Genomic DNA, 18,437 nt, shown 5'->3' on the forward strand with positions numbered 1-18,437 from the left:
TGGGTCAGATCTCCCTCTTTTGTCTGTATTGGCCTTATTTTCTTCTCTTTAAAGCACCATCAAGGACAATTTTGTCTTTTATGCTGTATTTGATTAAAATCTATCTCCTTACTGGACTGTATGCTCGCTGGGGGCAGGAATGGTATATTTATCACAAGAGAAAAGTAGTATCTAGTACACAGAACTCAAGAATATTTGAAGATGGTAGGTGGACAGATGAGTGGCTTCTTAAATTGTCTATTTTTATACCAGTTAGAACAGGGCACTGTTCCACTTCCACGTTGTGGAAGTCTCAGCAAGAACTGAAGCAACAGATGGAGACAGACCTTCTGTTCATAGCCCCCAAAGGGGGCAGCTGTCCCTCCTGGCACAGACACCCAGTTCCCCTACTCACATACTAGGGCCATTTTCCTCCCTAGCCTTTTCTGGGGTCAGCCCGGCTGGTTTATATTCTGCCAACCCCAGCCAGCTTCCACCCACATGCCACTCTGTGTGCACCTAGTGCCATTCTCGACCCCAGTCAGAAACAACATTGCCCTGAATGCCTAGAAACTAAAGGGCCGATTTTGCATCTTAGAACAAGAGTTTCAGGAAAGCACTAAAATAGTTTTGAGCTTGGACTGAGGAGTCAGATCTCCTGAGCAACCCAACTTAAAGTTTCTAAGTCTCCCTATCTATAAAAGGGGGGATAATGTCCCTATCTCCTGTATGGGATTGACTTGGGATACTTTAGACCAGCATTGTCCAACAGTAATGTAGTGCAAGCCACATATATAATTTAAATGTTCCAGGTACTGTATTTATAAAAGGAAACTGAAACGGGTGAAATCAATTTTAATCTGTTTAACCCAGTATATCCAAAGTTTATAATTTCAGCATGTTATCAATAATAGAATGACAACTGGGGCACCTGGGTGGCTCAGTCAGTTAAGCGTACAACTTTGGCTCAGGTCATGATCTTGCTGCGGTTTGTGAGTTTGAGCCCTGCATTGGGCTCTGTGCTGACAGCTCGGAGCCTGGAGCCTGCTTCGGATTCTGTGCCTCCCTTTCTCTCTGCCCCTCCCCTGCTCACACTCTGTCATTCTCTCTCTCTCAAAAATAAACAAACATTAAAAAATTAAAAATAGTAGGATGACTAATTCTTTTCATTTATATTAAGTCTTTTAAAATCCAACGTATTAGTGTACCTCAGCATGCACTAGTCACATTTCTAAAGCTCAGTAGCTAGTGGCTATATTTTAGGCAGTGCTGTCTTCAGGAATTCATATAAAACACAGTACCTAGTTCATACTTTGCCAGTTAACAAATGTTGGCAAAATGATCGTAACTTACTTTAAACACATCAAAAATTGGGTGGTCAAACATTAGTACTGCCCGTTTGCATTCGTTGCCACAGGGGGAGAGGCCTCAGATCTGTTGTTTTTTTTGTTTTTGTTTTTGTTTTTTTTTCTTCTCTTTCAAAGGAATAAAGAGTTGACTTGAATGTTCTTGGCCAATTCCCTGGAAGTTGGCCCCTAGGTTTCGGAATGAGGTCAGTTTGGTGGTTTACGGTCGACTTTTCTTCTGGAGGTGGGAAAGGGGAAACTCAGCGTGCCTCCAGTGCTGCGTGCCTGTCTCTGTTTTTTGGCTCTCTTCTGTTTAATTATTTGAAGCTGGAGCAACTTGATTTTAAAACAAAACACATGGGCCGAGAGTAATTGGGAGGACGTTTGCTAGTGATGTAGTGCTGAAGGTATGTGCAGTTGAGGCCCCGGCCCCATTCTGCTTGCTTAGGTAGTGAGTGCTTTCCTTGACCTCACATTCAGTGGTTTTTTGTTTTTTGTTTTTTGTTTTTTTTTTTCTGAAAATTCTTAAACCTTGTTTGGAAAGTCAGAGCAGAAAGTATTAGAGCAGGATTGTAAAGGAAGTTGTGAGTCTTCTTTAAATTCTGAGTTTTCTCTCTCTCTCTTCTTTGTGGAAGATCATTGGTTTCCAGTCTGTTTCTATGATCCGGGAAGGAAAATGGGTTTTCAAAGTGCAAGAGGAGAACTTCATGCAAAGAGGAGAATGTTGACCCGCCACTGAGTTTCTCTGTTCTACATCACTCCCGTTGCTGACTCCAGCATGGGAATTTCTGTTCTATGGCCAGTTCTTATGTGAAGGCCATGTTGTCATTGTTTTACCTCTTCAACTCCCGTTTGCCTGCTGGGGGCAGAGTATACGATGTCCTCCTCATCTCACATGTAATTCTAACCCAAGGGCCTCTGTTTCCTGTCCCAGGGAGGAAAATGGGAATTTATCAGGGCCGGTAAGAACATATACTACATTGGTGGTAATCTCCTCTCGGTTCAAGCTGTGTGCTTCTAAGCAAATGCAACTCTGTAAGCCCCATTTTTCTCTTAAAAGGGGGTTAGTAACAGTGCTTATTCCAAAATAAAATTGCTGTGAAGCTTAAAGAGACACTACATACAAAGCAGTAAGCACAGTGCCTGGCAAGTAATAAGAAATGAATGTTAGTGATTAGCAGGGCCCTCAGCAGTAACATGTCCACCCCAGAGGAACGGCTGACCGTGATGTTCTCTACCACGACATCCCACCCGTTGCTTACAGTAACTGTGATTAAATGCCACATCAGGAAGATGATTGAACATTTGTCCATGAAGAGCTTTAGTGTAGGGCATGCATTTCACCGGGACGAGTTTCACATCAATAGGTGTGAAGTCAAGCACTCTGTGATTTCTAGGTCTGATGGGATGCTGTGTATGCAGTCATCACTTGTTACCCTGTTGTGCCTAGGACCTATAAATAGGAAAGTAGCGTGCTGAATTGCCTTATTTCTGTACTACAGAGTCCCAGGTATCTTTGAGTCATTTCGGGGACTGGTACATTTGTTGTTTTCCATCAAAAACATAAAGCGACATAGCACTCCAACCAGGGCCGTAGAGGGGACCTTAGTTTTCTTTTGGGAGGTTCAGAACAACAGCTCTTTCTAAACCCTTTTCAAACCTATAAGAACAAAAGAAAGGGGTCCTCAGTTTTTGCCAAATCAAGGACTTGCTGAAGCTTTTGCGCATGGAGGCTCAGAAGGTATTACGTGCTGTCTCACTGCAGAATCAGATAATTGGCGGGAGATTTGGGAAGTTCTTCTAAAAACACAACCAGATTTTCAGGGCAGTCAGCCGTCTGTTTTTTCAGTCCTGCGTTTCCCCTCTGCTCCTTCTGTTTTCCCCCAGCCCCTCTTGGATCCATTAGCCGATGCCCTCAAAGCGTCAGCAACCCCCACGCTTCCCTGCTGCGAATGATGACCTCGCCAGGTGGACAGCTCTCAGATTTCCCCTAAACTGCAAAGAATAACCATCCTCACTCACTCTTGTCTTCTCTGCGCACCCTCTCGGTGGACAGCTTTCCTGACATTTAACTTAATCAAGATGTTAGTAAAATAAACAGAGTGTGCTGCTGTCATCGGATTGAAACTGCTCATTAACCTGCCCACTCTCTTTTCACTTCAGTGTTTGGGAAGGAAATTCACTCAGAGTTGCTATTGATAATGAAGATGAGGAATAAGATGTGTTTTCCCTCATGCTCCGTTACACCCAGTTCTGACTGCCGAGCTCTTAGTGGGCAGACGGCCCTGTACAATGTGTCCTCAAACATGTGACACCCTGATTACAAGACATGCTGCTGGGACGCCTGGGTGGCTCAATTGGTTAAGCGTCTGACTTCGGCTCAGGTCATGATCTCACAGCTCGTGAGTTCGAGCCCCGCGTTGGGCTCTGTGCTGACAGCTCAGAGCTTGGAGCCTGCTTCAGCTTCTATGTCTCCCTCTCTCTGCCCCTCCCCCCGCTCATGCTCTGTCTCTCTCTCAAAAATAAATAATGAAAACATTTAAAAAAATTTTAATTTGATTAATTAAAAAAAAAAGACCTATTTTAGGTAAAATCAAGAGGGGAAAAAACTGGGATGCCACTGATTTCAAGATCTGTCCCAATTTCAGACATGTTAAAATGTGGGGGGGAGAATGTGTATCTTAGAGCAGAGGGAATACAGTGACAACTAACTAAAATGGAAAATCCCTCTGTTACTATTTGCTCCCCCTCCCTCCCTGGTGGGCAGCGCTGGGGGTGTGTGGTTTGTGCTTCACGGTGCATGTGCACGTATGGCACAGAGTTGAGAGCAGGCCAAGTTGTGGAAGGCCTCTCAACTGCAATGTAAATCATTTAAATTTCTGAAAAATGGAAGCATCCAGGACTTTTCTTTGGGTCACATTGAACTTGGTAGGATTCTTGTTACTTTTTGAAGACGTGGTAAAGAGTATGTTGAGGGGCATCCTGGGCTTCTGCATGCCCTCTGGGACCTGGCCCATTTCTGACGGCATGACGGCATAGACAGAGTCGCCAGCTTTTTTACATTCATGTCCCTGGTCGTCCGTTTTTTTAGTGAACATTTGGCTTGGACGGACGGGGGTAGGTACTGTTTCCTCTCCTACCCTAAAAGGCAGCATTAAACATTATTAATGACTCTGATTTTGCTCAAGGTTCTGCCTAATTATTATTCTTCATAATTTCAGTGAGTTCTAAGCACCGACATGTCCCCACCCTGTCTTTTAAAAATGTTTGAGAAGTTTTTTCCCCACTTTGAGATATAATTGACAAATAAAATTATAAGATATTTAAAGAGTACAATGTGATGATTCAGTGTACATTGTGAAAGAATTCCCTAGCCTTGAGTTAACACTTCCGTCACCTCATGTAGTTACCTTCCTGTGTGTGGGACATCATTTCCATTTTCTTAGCAAGGTTCAACTTTAGTGTTACCGACTACAGTCACCATGCTTACGTTAGATCCTCAGACCTTATTTATCTTACAACTTACACCCTTTACTACACCCTTGGCCACTACTTTTTCATTGTTTCTATGGGTTCAACTCATTTATTTCTAATTATTATTCTTAATGTTTTACTTACTTATTTAGAGAGAGTGTGCAAGCAAGTGCAAGTGGGAGAGGGGGAGAGAGAATACTAGCAGGCTCCCTGCTGTCAGCATAGAGCCTCATGCGGAGCTCAGTCCCACTAACCATGAGGTCATGACGTGAGCCGCAGTCAACAGTCAGATACTTAACCAACTGAGCCACCCAGGCACCTCTCAACTTATTTATTTAGATTCCACGTGTAAGTGATATTGCGTGCTATTTATCTTTTCTGTCTGGCTTATTTTATTTTGCATGGTGCCCTCCAGGTTGTTGCAAATGACAAGATTTCCTTCCTGTCTAAGGTTGAATAATATTCCATTGCAAATGTATACCACATTTTCTTTACCCAAGCCTTCTTAATGCTGTAATAGCTTTAATCAAGGTGATTATGGTGTTTCTTTTTCCATAAAAGGCTATTACTCAGATTTTAGGCAAGGCTATTTCTCAGCCAGGTAAAGTGATAAAAGAATTGGTTGAAAACTTTATTTATATTTGTATTAGTAAAAACATGGCATCTACCCTTATACTTAACGCTTTCTTTCTTTCTTTCTTTCTTTCAGTTTTTGGGAATAGCATTTCTTGGAATTGGACTGTGGGCGTGGAATGAAAAAGTAAGTTGAATATCATGAAAATGCACACATATTGGTCGTTAGAGGCTGCACTTTGCCTTACATGTTGTCTCCTTTCCTCTTTGACAGCTGCAGAGTATAAAGAAACGTGGTTCTTTAATGAAAGAAAGTGTTCTTAGAAGATAGTGTCATATTTCAAAGGCTCTTCAGAAATGAAGGCTAAATCAGTCATCTTATCAAAATAATTACAAACGTAACAATACATGTGCATAACATCAGTTAGCAGGAGACGTGCGTTCTTGTGGAACGTTTCCTCGCTCTGGCACAAGAATTTCAGTAATGCTTATAAATACCACTAAACCACCTGCAGCCTTCTCTCTTTCTCTTTTAACCCTTTGGAAGATTACTCAAGCCGTAAAAGATGGTTTTTCTTTTTAGTGTGAGCATTATGTAATAAGCTGTTATTAGCATGTTGTATGAAAGAAGCTGGATAAAATTCATGTTTGAATATCAGATAAACTTAACGTTAATAAGAATGTGAATACTTGTCTGCTGATTGAAGGTATTTAGTAATGTTCGAAATTTAAATACAATATAGTAAAAGGAAATATCTGGAAGTACAGAGTGGCATATTGTAGGCTACGATGAAGATACAATGTTCTCGGCAGTTTATGCTCTAAGCAACACTCTCATGACCCGACCTCTCTGTGTCCACTCCTCTGCCTTACTTCCCATCAGCACCTTTTAATTGTTTCTTTACAAATTCTACTGAGGCCAAGCACTGGAATTCAGAAATTAACGTGAGCTTTTTTTCTTCCTTCTTTGGAAGTGAAATCGTTGGCAGCGTTTTATCACCCACCTTGTGAGAGTGAGGGAGTGTATGGATCAGTGAAAGCTTGTAAACAGAGTTTAGCTTAAGTTTTCCCAGAGGACCAGTCTGTTATCTCTTTGGTATTTCATCCTCTGAGCTTGACCACAGCCTGAAGCCAAGAGTTTCTGTGAGATGTTCTGTGTATTAGGAGAGGAAAAACTAAGAAAGTCCAGCCATCAAAAGCCCCTCGGATGCCAGTAGGAATTTCTATAAGTAAAAAAAGGAAAAAAAAAAATGTTCAGATAGACCGCACCAAATAAAACTCATATTCTGAGTTTTGAAAGTGAACCATCCTTTGTTTATTTGCAGACTACTTATACAGAATGTAAAATTTTTTACAGAAAGTGAACCACCTTCCAGCAACATTCTGAGGCAGGCCAGTGATAAAGGGAGACAAATTAAGTTCCCAGAACAGACATTTTCTCTCCAGAAACTTTTATGTTGAATACATGTCTTCTGCCTGGTCCCCTTGTAGGCTTCTAGGTTTGTATTGGTGGAATCTCAGAAATGTTACTTTTGAAGCCTTCTGATTGGTTAATGCCAGATAACACAGCTTTTTATGACTCTCCTTTAATAACAGTCCATTTCTATCTGATTTGAAAAGATGTTGGAAGGCATTAAATGAACTAATTGTCTATTGTGGCAATAAACAGACCATTGGTAATTTGGGAGGTTTTTTTTCCACTTTGTGAAATATAATTACCTTTTTGTTTCATCAGTTACCCCAAATGTCTCTTCTCTGATAAAATGACAAAATTCTAAAGCTGGCAGTGTCACACAAATATCAGAGCAAGGGAGCAACACAGCCTTTGGGTAGGGTTGAAATAGCAGTCCCTTCTTTGTCAAAGCCACTACCAGTGAATGGAAAGTTTCTCTGGAGAGCTGAAGTTACTTGGCCAGCCAGCCAGCCAGCTACTATGTAGCAGAACTTCGCCAGCTGGGAATAAATGGAGGTAGCAGAGGGTAAAGGACTCATAGCAACCCTCTCTAGTGAACTTCGGCCACATGTCTGGCCCCTGGGCGTGGGGACACAGCTGTGAATGACGTGCAGTCCCTGCGCTGTGGAGCTTGCATTCTTGTGGGGCCCTGACAATAAGCAGTTAACTAGCTGAGGACTTCTTCCTACCACCTTGGGTGCTACCTATCCCGATGCTGACCATCAAGGTCTCTCGAACTGCAGTGGACCCATACTGGCCTCCTTAATTCCTCAAGGGACTTCTTGAAGATGTATGTCAGATAATTTCACTTCTCTACTCCAGCCAGCTGATTTTCCATAGCTTGCTGCAAAACATAGAGTTGATACAATCCCCGTTGGGCCCTTGCCCCAGCACTGAGGTCTTTTTGTTGCCTGATGGCATCTGTGCCTCTGCCTTCACTGGCCCTGATGTAGACACTGTCCCCTCAGGAGTTTCAAGGGACCCCGAGTGCTCTTTGCCTAGCTATCACCAAGCTCTGATCCAAGTCCGGCTCAAATCACCTTCCTGTGGAACCTACCTGACCTTTCGCCTCCCTACTATGGACCTGTTTCCCCACACCCATGTCCATGTGACATTCTGTCTGTCTCACTTCATCCTTTCCTGTCTCCTGTCATCAGACCTTTCATGACATGTCCTCACCGTCTTGAATTGTGCCTGACACAGACAGACTCTGGGGAAATATATTTTCCAAGAAGTAAATTCGAGAAGAGGGGTGAACAATAAATCAAGGTCTCAAAGAAGGTACAGTGGGGTTGGAAGGGGGCACATAGGGAAGAAACCCACCTGGGGGGAAGTGGACCAGCAGGAAGGAGGGACAGGTAGGGCTGCAGTCTTGCCCATGGTGGTCTGCAGGCTCTGTTCTTCCCCTTAGCCTTCACACCCCCACTTCTGGGTTACCTGAGGACACTGGATTCAGGGTGAGCACTAAGCAGGCCCCTGCACTGCCACCATCAGAGCACGCCTAACATGAGGCCGTGGAACCCAAGGTGATTCAATGGGTGGTCACCAGGCCACACTACCAAGCTGCCCCTCCTGCTGAGCTTCCTGTCCCCACAACCCCCTCCCTCCCACCCTGTCTTCCCACAACCCCCTCCCACTGACTCCATTCCCATTTTACTCCTCCCCCCACCCCAAACCCGCCTTTGTTCAAGTACTGGTGAGTGCTATCGAGAAACCTAAGGTATCGTTAGAGAGTGGTGAGAGAAGGGGTCTCTTTTAGAAAAGGATGGTTGGGAATGGTGTCCCTGTGGAGGTGGCATTGGAGCAGAGACCCGAAGGAAGTGGGCAGGGTCTGCAGGGTACTGGGGGAATAGCATTCCAGGCAGAGCGAATAGCAGGTGTGGTGGTCCTGAGTCAGGGACTTGGGGTTCCAGGGAAGAAGAAGGAGGTCAGTAGGACTGGAAGGGAGAGAGCAAGGGCAAGAAGAAGATGTGGCAAGAGGGGCAGGCAGAGAGGTTAGAGCAGGCAGGGAGGTTAGAGCAGGCAGGGTCCTGCAGAAGTTTGGATGAGAGGAAGTCACCAGAGCATTCTGAAGTTTGATAAGGGAGTGTCCTGATTTGGCTTTTTTTTTTTTTTCTTTTTTCTTTTTTCTTTTTTAAGTGTCTGGCTTTTGTTTTAAGATTGCTCTGGTTCCTATGTGGAATAAGAGCACAGCTTTGAGGCTAAACAGACCAGAGTTCAAATACTGGTTCCTCCATTTACCATCGGTGTGACTTTGGGCAACTGTGTTAACTTCTCTGAGATGTCCTTTCCTCATTTGTGCATTGAGGACAGTAACCACCTCATAGGCTTGTTTTGAGGACTAAATGAGATGGTCCCCAAGAAGTGCCTGGTATAAAGTAAATGCTCCTTGTATATAGGGCTGCCTCCCTTGGACGCATGACTATAGCATGGGGAGGAGCAGAATGGTGGCGTTGGAAGCTGCCTCAAATTTTAGGAGAGTTCAGGCTTTGATCTATGGAGCAAAGAATTGGTTTTGTTTGGGGGTCTCTTAAGGAAGATATGATCTGCATTGATCACCTTGGTGACTGCAAAAGCTTCTCTATCAAAACACCTTGGGTTAACTTCTCACCTCTGATGGGATGAAATTTTGAGGTGAACCACAGTTGGCCAAGGGTGGTGGGTAGCATGCACCTGCTGGGCTGAAAACACCAGCCCATGAATCAGTGAGCTCCCCCCAGTAGGGATGTAGAATTGGTAAATCTCCAAACTGGGTCGGTCCCAGCTAGAAGGACCAGATTTCCACTGGAAGGATGAGATTTCTTTAACAGACAAGGCTTTACACATTTTTACACATTTTTAGTGACAAAAATTATTACCCCCTTGTGCATACATAATACCAGGCCGAGCCTTAAACCTAGGGCTAATATTACCATTGAATATTAGACATAATAATGAAATAATCCATTTTATCTGAATTCCAAATTGACTGTGCAAAGGATAACTGTGTCTCCAGGGGAAACTGGTTTATGTGCAGGTTTTCAGAAATCATAGAATCTGTTTAGAAGGAACATTAACAATTATGTAGCATGAATCACCTCTATAATAGGCTTGGCAACATCCAGCCATAATCAACTTACTTTTTCAGATAGCATTTATTGAGCACATAGCACGGGATTGGGTTCGTACTGGACTGAGGATGTAACTCCTCAGAGAATTTACAGTCTAGGAAAGATACACACACACACACACACACACACTACTATACAATATATAACATTGTAATATATGCTAATTTGGGGTGTATATAAATTTAGCAATTTCTGTGCCAAAATACTCACCACTTCTGTCTCTTTGGGTTACTTTTACTGTTGGAAAGACCTTCCTTCTACAAAAGTCGAATCATGTCTTACTAGTTTTTACTCCTTGATTATGGATCTACCCTGTTGGATCCCACAGAGCAAGTCCTTCTACATGTTGGCCCTTAAGGCATTCAAGGTGGAGGCCTGGTTCCTTATGCGTTTTGAGCTAAATACCTGCTTCTTTTTGTGGGTGAGGAGTCCCTTCACCATCTTGGTTGTGATCCCCTGACCTCTCTCTAGTGTGTCCTCTGTACCATTGAGAAGGTGCTTTAGGGGCCATAGGAGGTGTGGCTGGATTAAGTCCCTTTTCTCATCTGTTGTCAGTGCAGTTTGAGATCCTGCTGTTGATCACTGGGAGTCCCAAGTTGGTCTCAGATCCAGCTAAGTTCACCCTGTTCACCTCATGTCTGGCTGATTTTCAGAATCAAATACATTTACCCAGCTGTCATCCAGCACATTCCCCATTCCATTGGTGTTGGTTTTAGCTGTACATTTGGATCAAGCTTCTCCCTCAATTCTTTCTTCTAACTCAGGCTTTCCTTTAGGTCCTTGCCCCCCAGTGCCATCTCAGGGAAATTCTGATTTAGTAGGTCTGGGGTAGACACTGGGGTGCTCTATTTTCACAAGCCTCCTAGATTGTTCTGATTGCAGTCAAGTTTACTTATCACTGATAAAAGCCACTTCTATGTTGAGCAGGCCAAGACAGAACCCAATGACATGTTATGGAAATTTCCTTTGGGGTTGACACTCATTCACTTATATGTGCCCTTGGGCATCATCAGTCAAGCAATTTCTAATCCATCTACTTGTCATTACATCAGGCTGTTTTTCTGTTTCTTGTTTTTGTAGATAGACTATATCCTTCACTTTATCTCTGATTAACCAGCCTAGGGACTTAGTTGAACCTAGTACTTTCTTACTGGACCCATACTGGGTCCTGGAGCACATTATTTTCTCATCCAGGAATTCATAAACCCTGTCAGTAGAGCAAGTACTAAGGCATGGTTTATCATTTCCCCCTTCTAGAAATGGTTTTCTTACTTGGCTTCCAAGATATCCCACACTTCAGTTTTTCTACTTCATAGGCAATGCTTTCTCATACTTTGCTAATTCTGGCTCACCTCTCTGACCTCTAAATTTTGGAGTGCCCCAGGCTCGGTCCCAAGATCTCTTTCTCTATCTTCACTCAGGCTCTAGGAGATCTCCTCCAAGTGTGGGACTTCAAACACCATCTGTCACTGATGATTGCCAAACTTAGATCTCTGATCTGGACATCATCTGAACTCCAGACTTGTATAGCCAATAGCTTACCCAACATCTCCACTTAAATGTCCAGGGGCTTCTGAAACTTAATCCAAAACGCCACTCTTGATTCCCCTTCCCAAATCTGCTCTTCCCAATTGCAATAAATGACAACTTTCTCTTTCTACTTGCTTGGGTGATTCTTCACACTCTTCCTTCTTTTCTTCTCATACCACATTCAGTCCATTAGCAAACACTGTTGGCTCTACTGGAGAATATATGGAGAATCTCATGTCTTCTTTCCACCTCCACTTTTATACCCTGATCTAAGCTGCTACCACATCCACGGTTATTTCCCTGCCTCTACTCTTGTCTCCCTACTCCTATCCCAGGTCCATCTCCATGAAGCATCCAGAGTGATCCTTTTAAAATATAATATAGAATGGATTGTATCAAAAAGACAAGAAATAACAAGTGTTGGTGAGGATGTAGAGAAAAGGGAACCCTCGTGCCTTGTTGTTGGGAATGTAAATTGATGCAGCCACTGTGGAAAACACTTATGAAGCTTCCTCAGCAAATAAAAAATAGAAATACTAGATGACCTAGCAATTCTACTTCTGGGTATTTATCCCAAGAAAACAGAAACACTAATTTAAAAAGATATATATGCCTCTATGTTCACTGCAATATTATTTACAATATCAAGAATATGGAAGCTTAGACCTAGGTGTCCATTGATAGATGATAGGATAAAGAAGATTTGTGGTATGTCTATATATAATGGAACATTACTCAATTGTAAAAAAAAGAAAATGAAATCTCACCATTTGTGACATGGATGAACTTAGAGGGTATCATGTTAAATGCAGTAAGTCAGAGAGAGAAAGACAAATACCATATGATTTCACTTATGTGTGGAACCTAAAAAAATAAAACAGACTCCCAAATACATAGAACAAACTGGTGGTTAGAGGTGGGGGGGGGTGGGGAGAAGTTAGAGAATAAGTGAAATAGGTGAAGGGGAGTAAGATGCACAGACTTCCAGTTGTAAAATAAGTTACAGGGATGAAAAGTAGAACATGGGGAATATTGTGAGTAATATTGTAATAACTTTGTATGATGACAGATGGTAACTAGACTGTTTTGGTGATTATTTCATAATGTATATAGATGATGAATCACTATGTTGTATACCTGAAATTAATATTTTATGTCAACTGTACTTAATTTTAAAAAAATGTAAGTCAGATCCTATCACTTCTTTGCTCCAAACCTTCCAATGAGCATATCATATCATCACTCTCTGAGCCGTATATGGTGCCCCCCTTACTTCTGGGACCTTCCCTGCTGCACTGTAGCCCCCACTGACCATATTGCTGTTTCTCCAAAATCTCAAACATAACTCCCCCACCCCAGCCAGGGCCTTTGCACTTGCTGTCCCCTACCTGGTATGCTGTCCCCGAGAATTCCACTTTGGCATGTTCCTTACTTTCTGATCTCTGTCCACAGGCCTTCCTGACCTATTTAGAGTAGCTACTCTCCCTCTTCCCTGGATTTTTCTCCTACCTATTTCTATAGGTTTTACCACTTGCATGCCAGCAAGTGTGTTGATCACACACTCCACTAAAAAAGCAGCTTTGTGAGGGCAAAGACTTTTGTTTCCTGCTTCACTCCAATACCTAGAACATTGACTGGCATAGAGCTGGTGTTCAAAAAATATTGCTTATAAAAGAATGAATGAGCAAATGAACGAAGCAAGCATTCTTTTAAATCGTAACACCAGTAGGGTTCAGTTACGCAAGTCTGAGTTGCCCCAGATCTCTCATAAGCATGTAGTGTTGACGGGTCTTACAGCATAAAAGCAAGTAGAATTACCTATGGTTCTGTCTGATTTGATAATGGTACAGTGTTACAAACAACAATAAATCCATTAATTCTAGATGTCGGGAAAGAAAATAAACGTTCATTTCTGGCATGAAAATAGGAATCTATATATGATTGCCCCGTTTCGTGGGAAAATGAGGGGTACCTTTCCTTTTCCATTTTGCTCCCGGTGTGTGCTTCTCACTTAGTGTTCAGGTGGGGGCGAGAGGTGGAGGGATGCATCACTAGTGGTCGCAAGGGGGGCGCTGCAGCAGAGTTGTCAAGGGCCAGGCAGAGACTCAGCTTCTTGGAGTAGGAAGAGTGTCGATCCCTGGCCTTCAGTCAAGGCCCCCGTGGCTGCCTGTGTCCCCCCAGCACAGGCGCTGGCCAGCCGGGCAGAGGGTGCAGCCTGGGCTCGTGGGACCTGAAAACCTCTTGCGGGCAGGAGCCTGTCTTCTTTGCCCTTTTATGCTCCATTCTGGCTGCTTGCCTCCTACACCACATGTGTCCAGAACATATTGGTGAGCAAATGAATGAGAACACTCAGAGGACCCTTACATACTGTAAAGACTGCACCGGACAAAGTAGCTCTTCATGAAGGGAAGGGGTTTTGTTTTCACTTCCATGACCTGTGGATCCCTAGGGTTAAACTTTGAGAGCTTTCAGAGGTGGGTAAGCTGAGGCCCAGAGAGGTTACACTGGAAGTCTGTGCCCCCCCCCCCCCCCCCCCCCCCGCCGTCCTCCCTCTCCCTCCATTGCGCTAACCTGCCTGGGCTCTGCAGCAAGCATCCTGGAGGGAAAGTTGGTGGCAGTCCTGACCTAGTAGGGGAATGGGAATTAGCACATCTCAGGCCTGGACTGCTTTTCTCTCTGGCTTTCCTGCGGGATGGACAAGAAGGATTCTTTTTCCTGGAGGCTTTCCCCTGACCACTGTTTCACTGTTAAGTCTCCCTTTAGAACCTTCCAGTTACTTCATGTCATAGTCATTGACATGATTGTTTTCCAAGACTCACCTTGGAAAAACTGCCTCCATTTTCCTGGGAAGGAAAATCTGAGACCAGGAGATTCAGTGATTCAGGCAGTTCATAGCAGTGGCGGTCAAGTTCCCATAGCCAGAGGGAGGTAGTAGGTGTAGGTGGTTCCCCAGATAACTAGAACAGAAAAATGCCTGCTTTGGCTTCAAAACTACTTTAAGGAGACATTTCTGAGATGCTGAAAATACTTCTTTGGAGATAGCATTTTATTGACCGAAATGTAGTAAATTTGTCTGCCTCTCTCTGTGTTATCCAAGAAATCCTCTCAAGTTCTCTGTTGTAGCCAAAAATCTGAAAACCAGACAGCTCTTTCTCAGTACCTGGAAAGTTAGCATGTGAGCTGATGTGTTGTCACCAGCATGTTCAACAAACACATGAAATATATTGACACCTGTTTTCTTTTTGTGTAACTGTGTAAACTCTTTTTCAGAGGGATTTCTCAGGAATGAAAATTCAGGTGGGTCAACAATCCTGTGACTTTGGTGTTCACTCTCAGATACCATAGCTCTACTCTCTTCTTGAGGCACAAGTCCAAGCCCGGATGGGCTGGATGGTAATCAAATCTCCGAACCTAACTCTGTGTTACAACGTTCTTGCTCTCCCAGCCCAATCTGCCTTGGGCCCCTGAAGGAGGAGAGCAGGGTGAGGCCTTTGCCCCCTGCTTCCTGTTGTCACCCTTCCCCAGCTCACCAGATGCTCCTCTGCCCACTTCCTGCCAGAGCTGAAGTGGGAGTGGAGCTTTGCTCTTGGGACCTGGAAGATGGTGAAGGGGATGATATCTTGTTCTTTTTGAGGCTTCCCTGCTGAGTCCCTCTGTCTAGTGGTTCCCTTGAGTTTGGTGGATTTCTCTATTCTTGGCGGCTGCCTGGTTCCCCTGCTCAGACCTGGCCATCTTCCTCAACCAGTGCTCCTCTGCACTCTGCCTTTTGAGGTTTCCTGTTCTCCCCCCAGGTTTCCTGTTCTCACCCCAAGCTGCCTCTCCCTGGACACACTCATCTGGGGGTGAGGCCAATGCCACCAGAACAGCACTGGCCTGCCCTAAGCCTTCCTCTCTCTCTAGATTTCCAGGGCGGAGTCAGAGCCAAGCCCACAGGCTCCTTCCTGGGCAGTCTGACCCTAATCACTGTGTCTCAGAGCAAACCACCTCCCCGCCAAGTGGTCCCCTTGAAACTCCTCACTAGGTTTAAGGTAAAAAGCAAGCTGCCGGGGAGAGGTGTTGCCCAGCACAGTAACCACTTTCTCTAGAGAAGTGGGAATTTCTCACTCTCTTCTCCCTTAAGCCACTTTATATCCACTTGATTTCTGTGGGGTGTGCAAGAGAAAGTTCTTCTTTGCCTGTGGGGTGTGTGGGGGATGGGAGGCGGGGGGGGCGGGTCTTTGTCTCCTATTCATGTTGGTCTTCAGATAGTGATCAGGGAAGTCTAGGGTAAAAACGTCATTCTAATACCACGTTACATCTTTTTCTTAAAATTTTAGAAACAGGTGTACTGTTTAGAAACATTTGCGTTGAGAATAAGAATCTTCTTGCTCGTTGCTGCATGCTTTTTTCAGACGGTAGAGCATCATGGCGGTAGGCAGACAGACTGCTCTGGGGTCTGTTAGCCTGAACTCCGCGCCCTGCCCTACCACTTTCTTAATTGGATGGGCTGGCAGGTTACTCCGTCTCTGAGTCTGTTTCTTGCCATGGACACTGACTGGTCCTACCTAGGTTTATTGTGAGGGTGAAGTAATCCAGGGAGCCCCACGCCCGGCACACAGTGTGCTCAGTAGTGCAGATCCCCACAGAGCCTACCAGCTGCCTCCTTAACACCCACGTGCTGCCTAAGGAGTGAGCTTTCTAAGTGCACAAATGACCTGGGCCTCCCTCTGCTCACCCCACCGACCTGTTAGTCTCCTCTCACCACCTGTTCTACTCACACGTAGACCCCTCGGTGAGCCAGACCCTGTCACTTTGTCTCTACACTTGCTGACATCACCTGCCCCTCCCCGTTGTGTTCCCATAATACCCACTGCAGACACTTCTGTCCAACACACTACTTCCCTGTCTCCCCTCTAGACTCGCTCCTGGGGGTGTCACTATGCCTTCACTCGGACTACCCCTGACAAACGCAGTACTTGTCGCCTCTCAGGTGATCCCCGGGAAGGTCTTTACTCAATAACTGAGTTGTATCTCTGGAGCCCTCGAATACACTGATTATGTGCCACTAGGCTAGACTTTGCTTTTGTCTTTTTCACTTTAGTTTTGGGGTCACCGTGATCAGAGCCTCTGTTACATATTTCAGTTTAAACTTTATACTTAGGGCTGTTTCTGTGTACGTATTCCATCATCAGAACATGCATGTGAAAATATCTGGGCAGTGGCCTGGGAACATGCTGGATTTCTGAAAAAGCTTTGTTTCCATGTTCAGAGAGGCAGCCCCTCATGTGGGGGGGGGGGCATTTCTGGCCTGTGAGTGGCACTAATGGATAGGACTTGGCACAGCTGGCTGCCCCACCAGCTGCAGGATTTGATGGAGACCTGGAAGGTGATGGCCTCTCCTCCTCTTCTCCGAAAGCAGGTCATGGCCATTTTTATCTGTAAGAAGGGATCCTTAAATCTCATCGATGACCTTTGACAAGAAAAAAAAAGGGAAACCACATGCCTTTAATGCGGCTGGTCTTCCTTTAACCCTGCATCTGTTGGCCAGACCCCGAGTTCCGCTGCCCCCACAACCTTACGTCTCCCCAGACCGCTCAGGCCCCAGTGAGCTCTTGTCTCTTCGCCTTTGAGTTCTCTCTCTGGACTCTGCTGCAGTTCTTTAGACAAATGGACGTTGGGGGGTCTGCAGAGTGGCTTTCCTCTGTAATATTTGGGGGGATCTCTGGTGAATGTTTAAGGAGCAGGTCTCCCTGCGGCCTTTGGTTTCAGCTGGGTCTTCCTGTGGCTGTTGTTTAAAGCTGCACCTCCTGCTCTTCAGGACCACCCCTCCCCCGGTACCTCATCTTCTTTAGAATGTCCTATCCCACCTCCTTTCTCAAGTAGGGAAATGCTTCTCTCCTTTTTACTCTAGAACTGCTGCCAGTTCCACCCCAGTAGGGTCTGGTTTCTGGAGGGGTAGGTGAATCAGGACCCAGTCTCATAAATCTCAAAGGGGTCCATCTGGCCTGGCTGTGGGTGCACATTCCATGTGACTGTCTCTTTGTTTCTCATCCAGCAGTCGGAAGGAATGTGCTTGTATATGCCAAAGCAGAAGAGTCCCAGACCTTAGGGGCTTATTAATGCTATTTTTGCATTTCTTTTCTGTGTGGGTTGTGAGAGAAGAAACTGAAGCTTGCCAGGTGGTACACAGAGGACTCTCTGAGCTGGTGGTGGAAAAAAACCACAGACGCTCCTGAGGTTTATTGGTTTGAAACCCTTCTGGAGCTTTGTTTGCCTTTTCATTTCTGCACGTGCATAGAAACCTTTTCCAAGAAGAAATCGTTATCCTCAGAGCATATTCCTTTATTGCAGAACCCTGGTGAGAAGCTGCTTAAATTCCAGAGGTAGCTGAATGAATGAGGTGCTGATGAGGAGGAAGGAGAGCAGAGGGAAGGTGGGCTGATTTTTCACATTCTTACTGAGATATATGTGTTCATCAAACCACCGGATGATGCGATCCCACAGGGAGTAGGACATTGTTAAGTAGCTGGAAGATCACTCAGGAGTGGTGAATTTTTGACCACCAGGGCGCCCATCTGGCTCCTTGACAGCAGAAGCCTGCTTTCCCTGGTTCAGGGTGCCGCCATCATGGCAGCATGGCTGCTGACTGCTCCGTGTGCTCACCACTGTTGACTCACACTTCTCGCTGCTCTTTTTTCCGCTGCACCACTTCTGTGTACTCTTAGCTTCCACCCACTCATGGCTTCTGCCTACTCCTGGCTTTTGCTTACTCATGGCTTCTCTCTTCCGCCTTTACTCTGAGTGCCTTTAGGTGATTTCCCATTGCCCAACAAAGAAGATCTGATTGGCAAGTCAGTTACTGCCACCTCCATTAGGCATGATCATCAGATATGGTATGGCTTTCCTTAGAAAGGGTCAGGCACAGGGTCACCTGGGCTTCTTAGTTGAGTGTCTGACTTTGGCTCAGGTCATGATCTTACAGTTCGTGAGTTT

General features: G+C 44.9%; 1 protein-coding gene across 4 annotated transcripts in view; it reads left to right on the forward strand.

Moving 5' to 3' along the window:
- Positions 1–18,437, forward strand: part of TSPAN5 (tetraspanin 5) — a 173,903-nt gene that overhangs the window by 135,180 nt on the left and 20,286 nt on the right. For 2 of the 4 annotated variants that reach the window (XM_030313400.1, XM_030313396.1), the window contains exon 2: positions 5,509–5,559. The exons of 1 other annotated variant lie outside the window; for it this stretch is intronic. In XM_030313400.1, the coding sequence (XP_030169260.1) occupies positions 5,509–5,559 (51 nt within the window). Of the gene's footprint in view, positions 1–5,502; positions 5,560–18,437 lie in introns of those variants that run through there. One more of the 4 variants, XM_030313398.1, reaches the window with a different exon arrangement.

This window comes from Lynx canadensis, chromosome B1 (genome assembly GCF_007474595.2).
Source record: "Lynx canadensis isolate LIC74 chromosome B1, mLynCan4.pri.v2, whole genome shotgun sequence".
In the NCBI taxonomy this organism is placed as follows: domain Eukaryota; kingdom Metazoa; phylum Chordata; class Mammalia; order Carnivora; family Felidae; genus Lynx; species Lynx canadensis.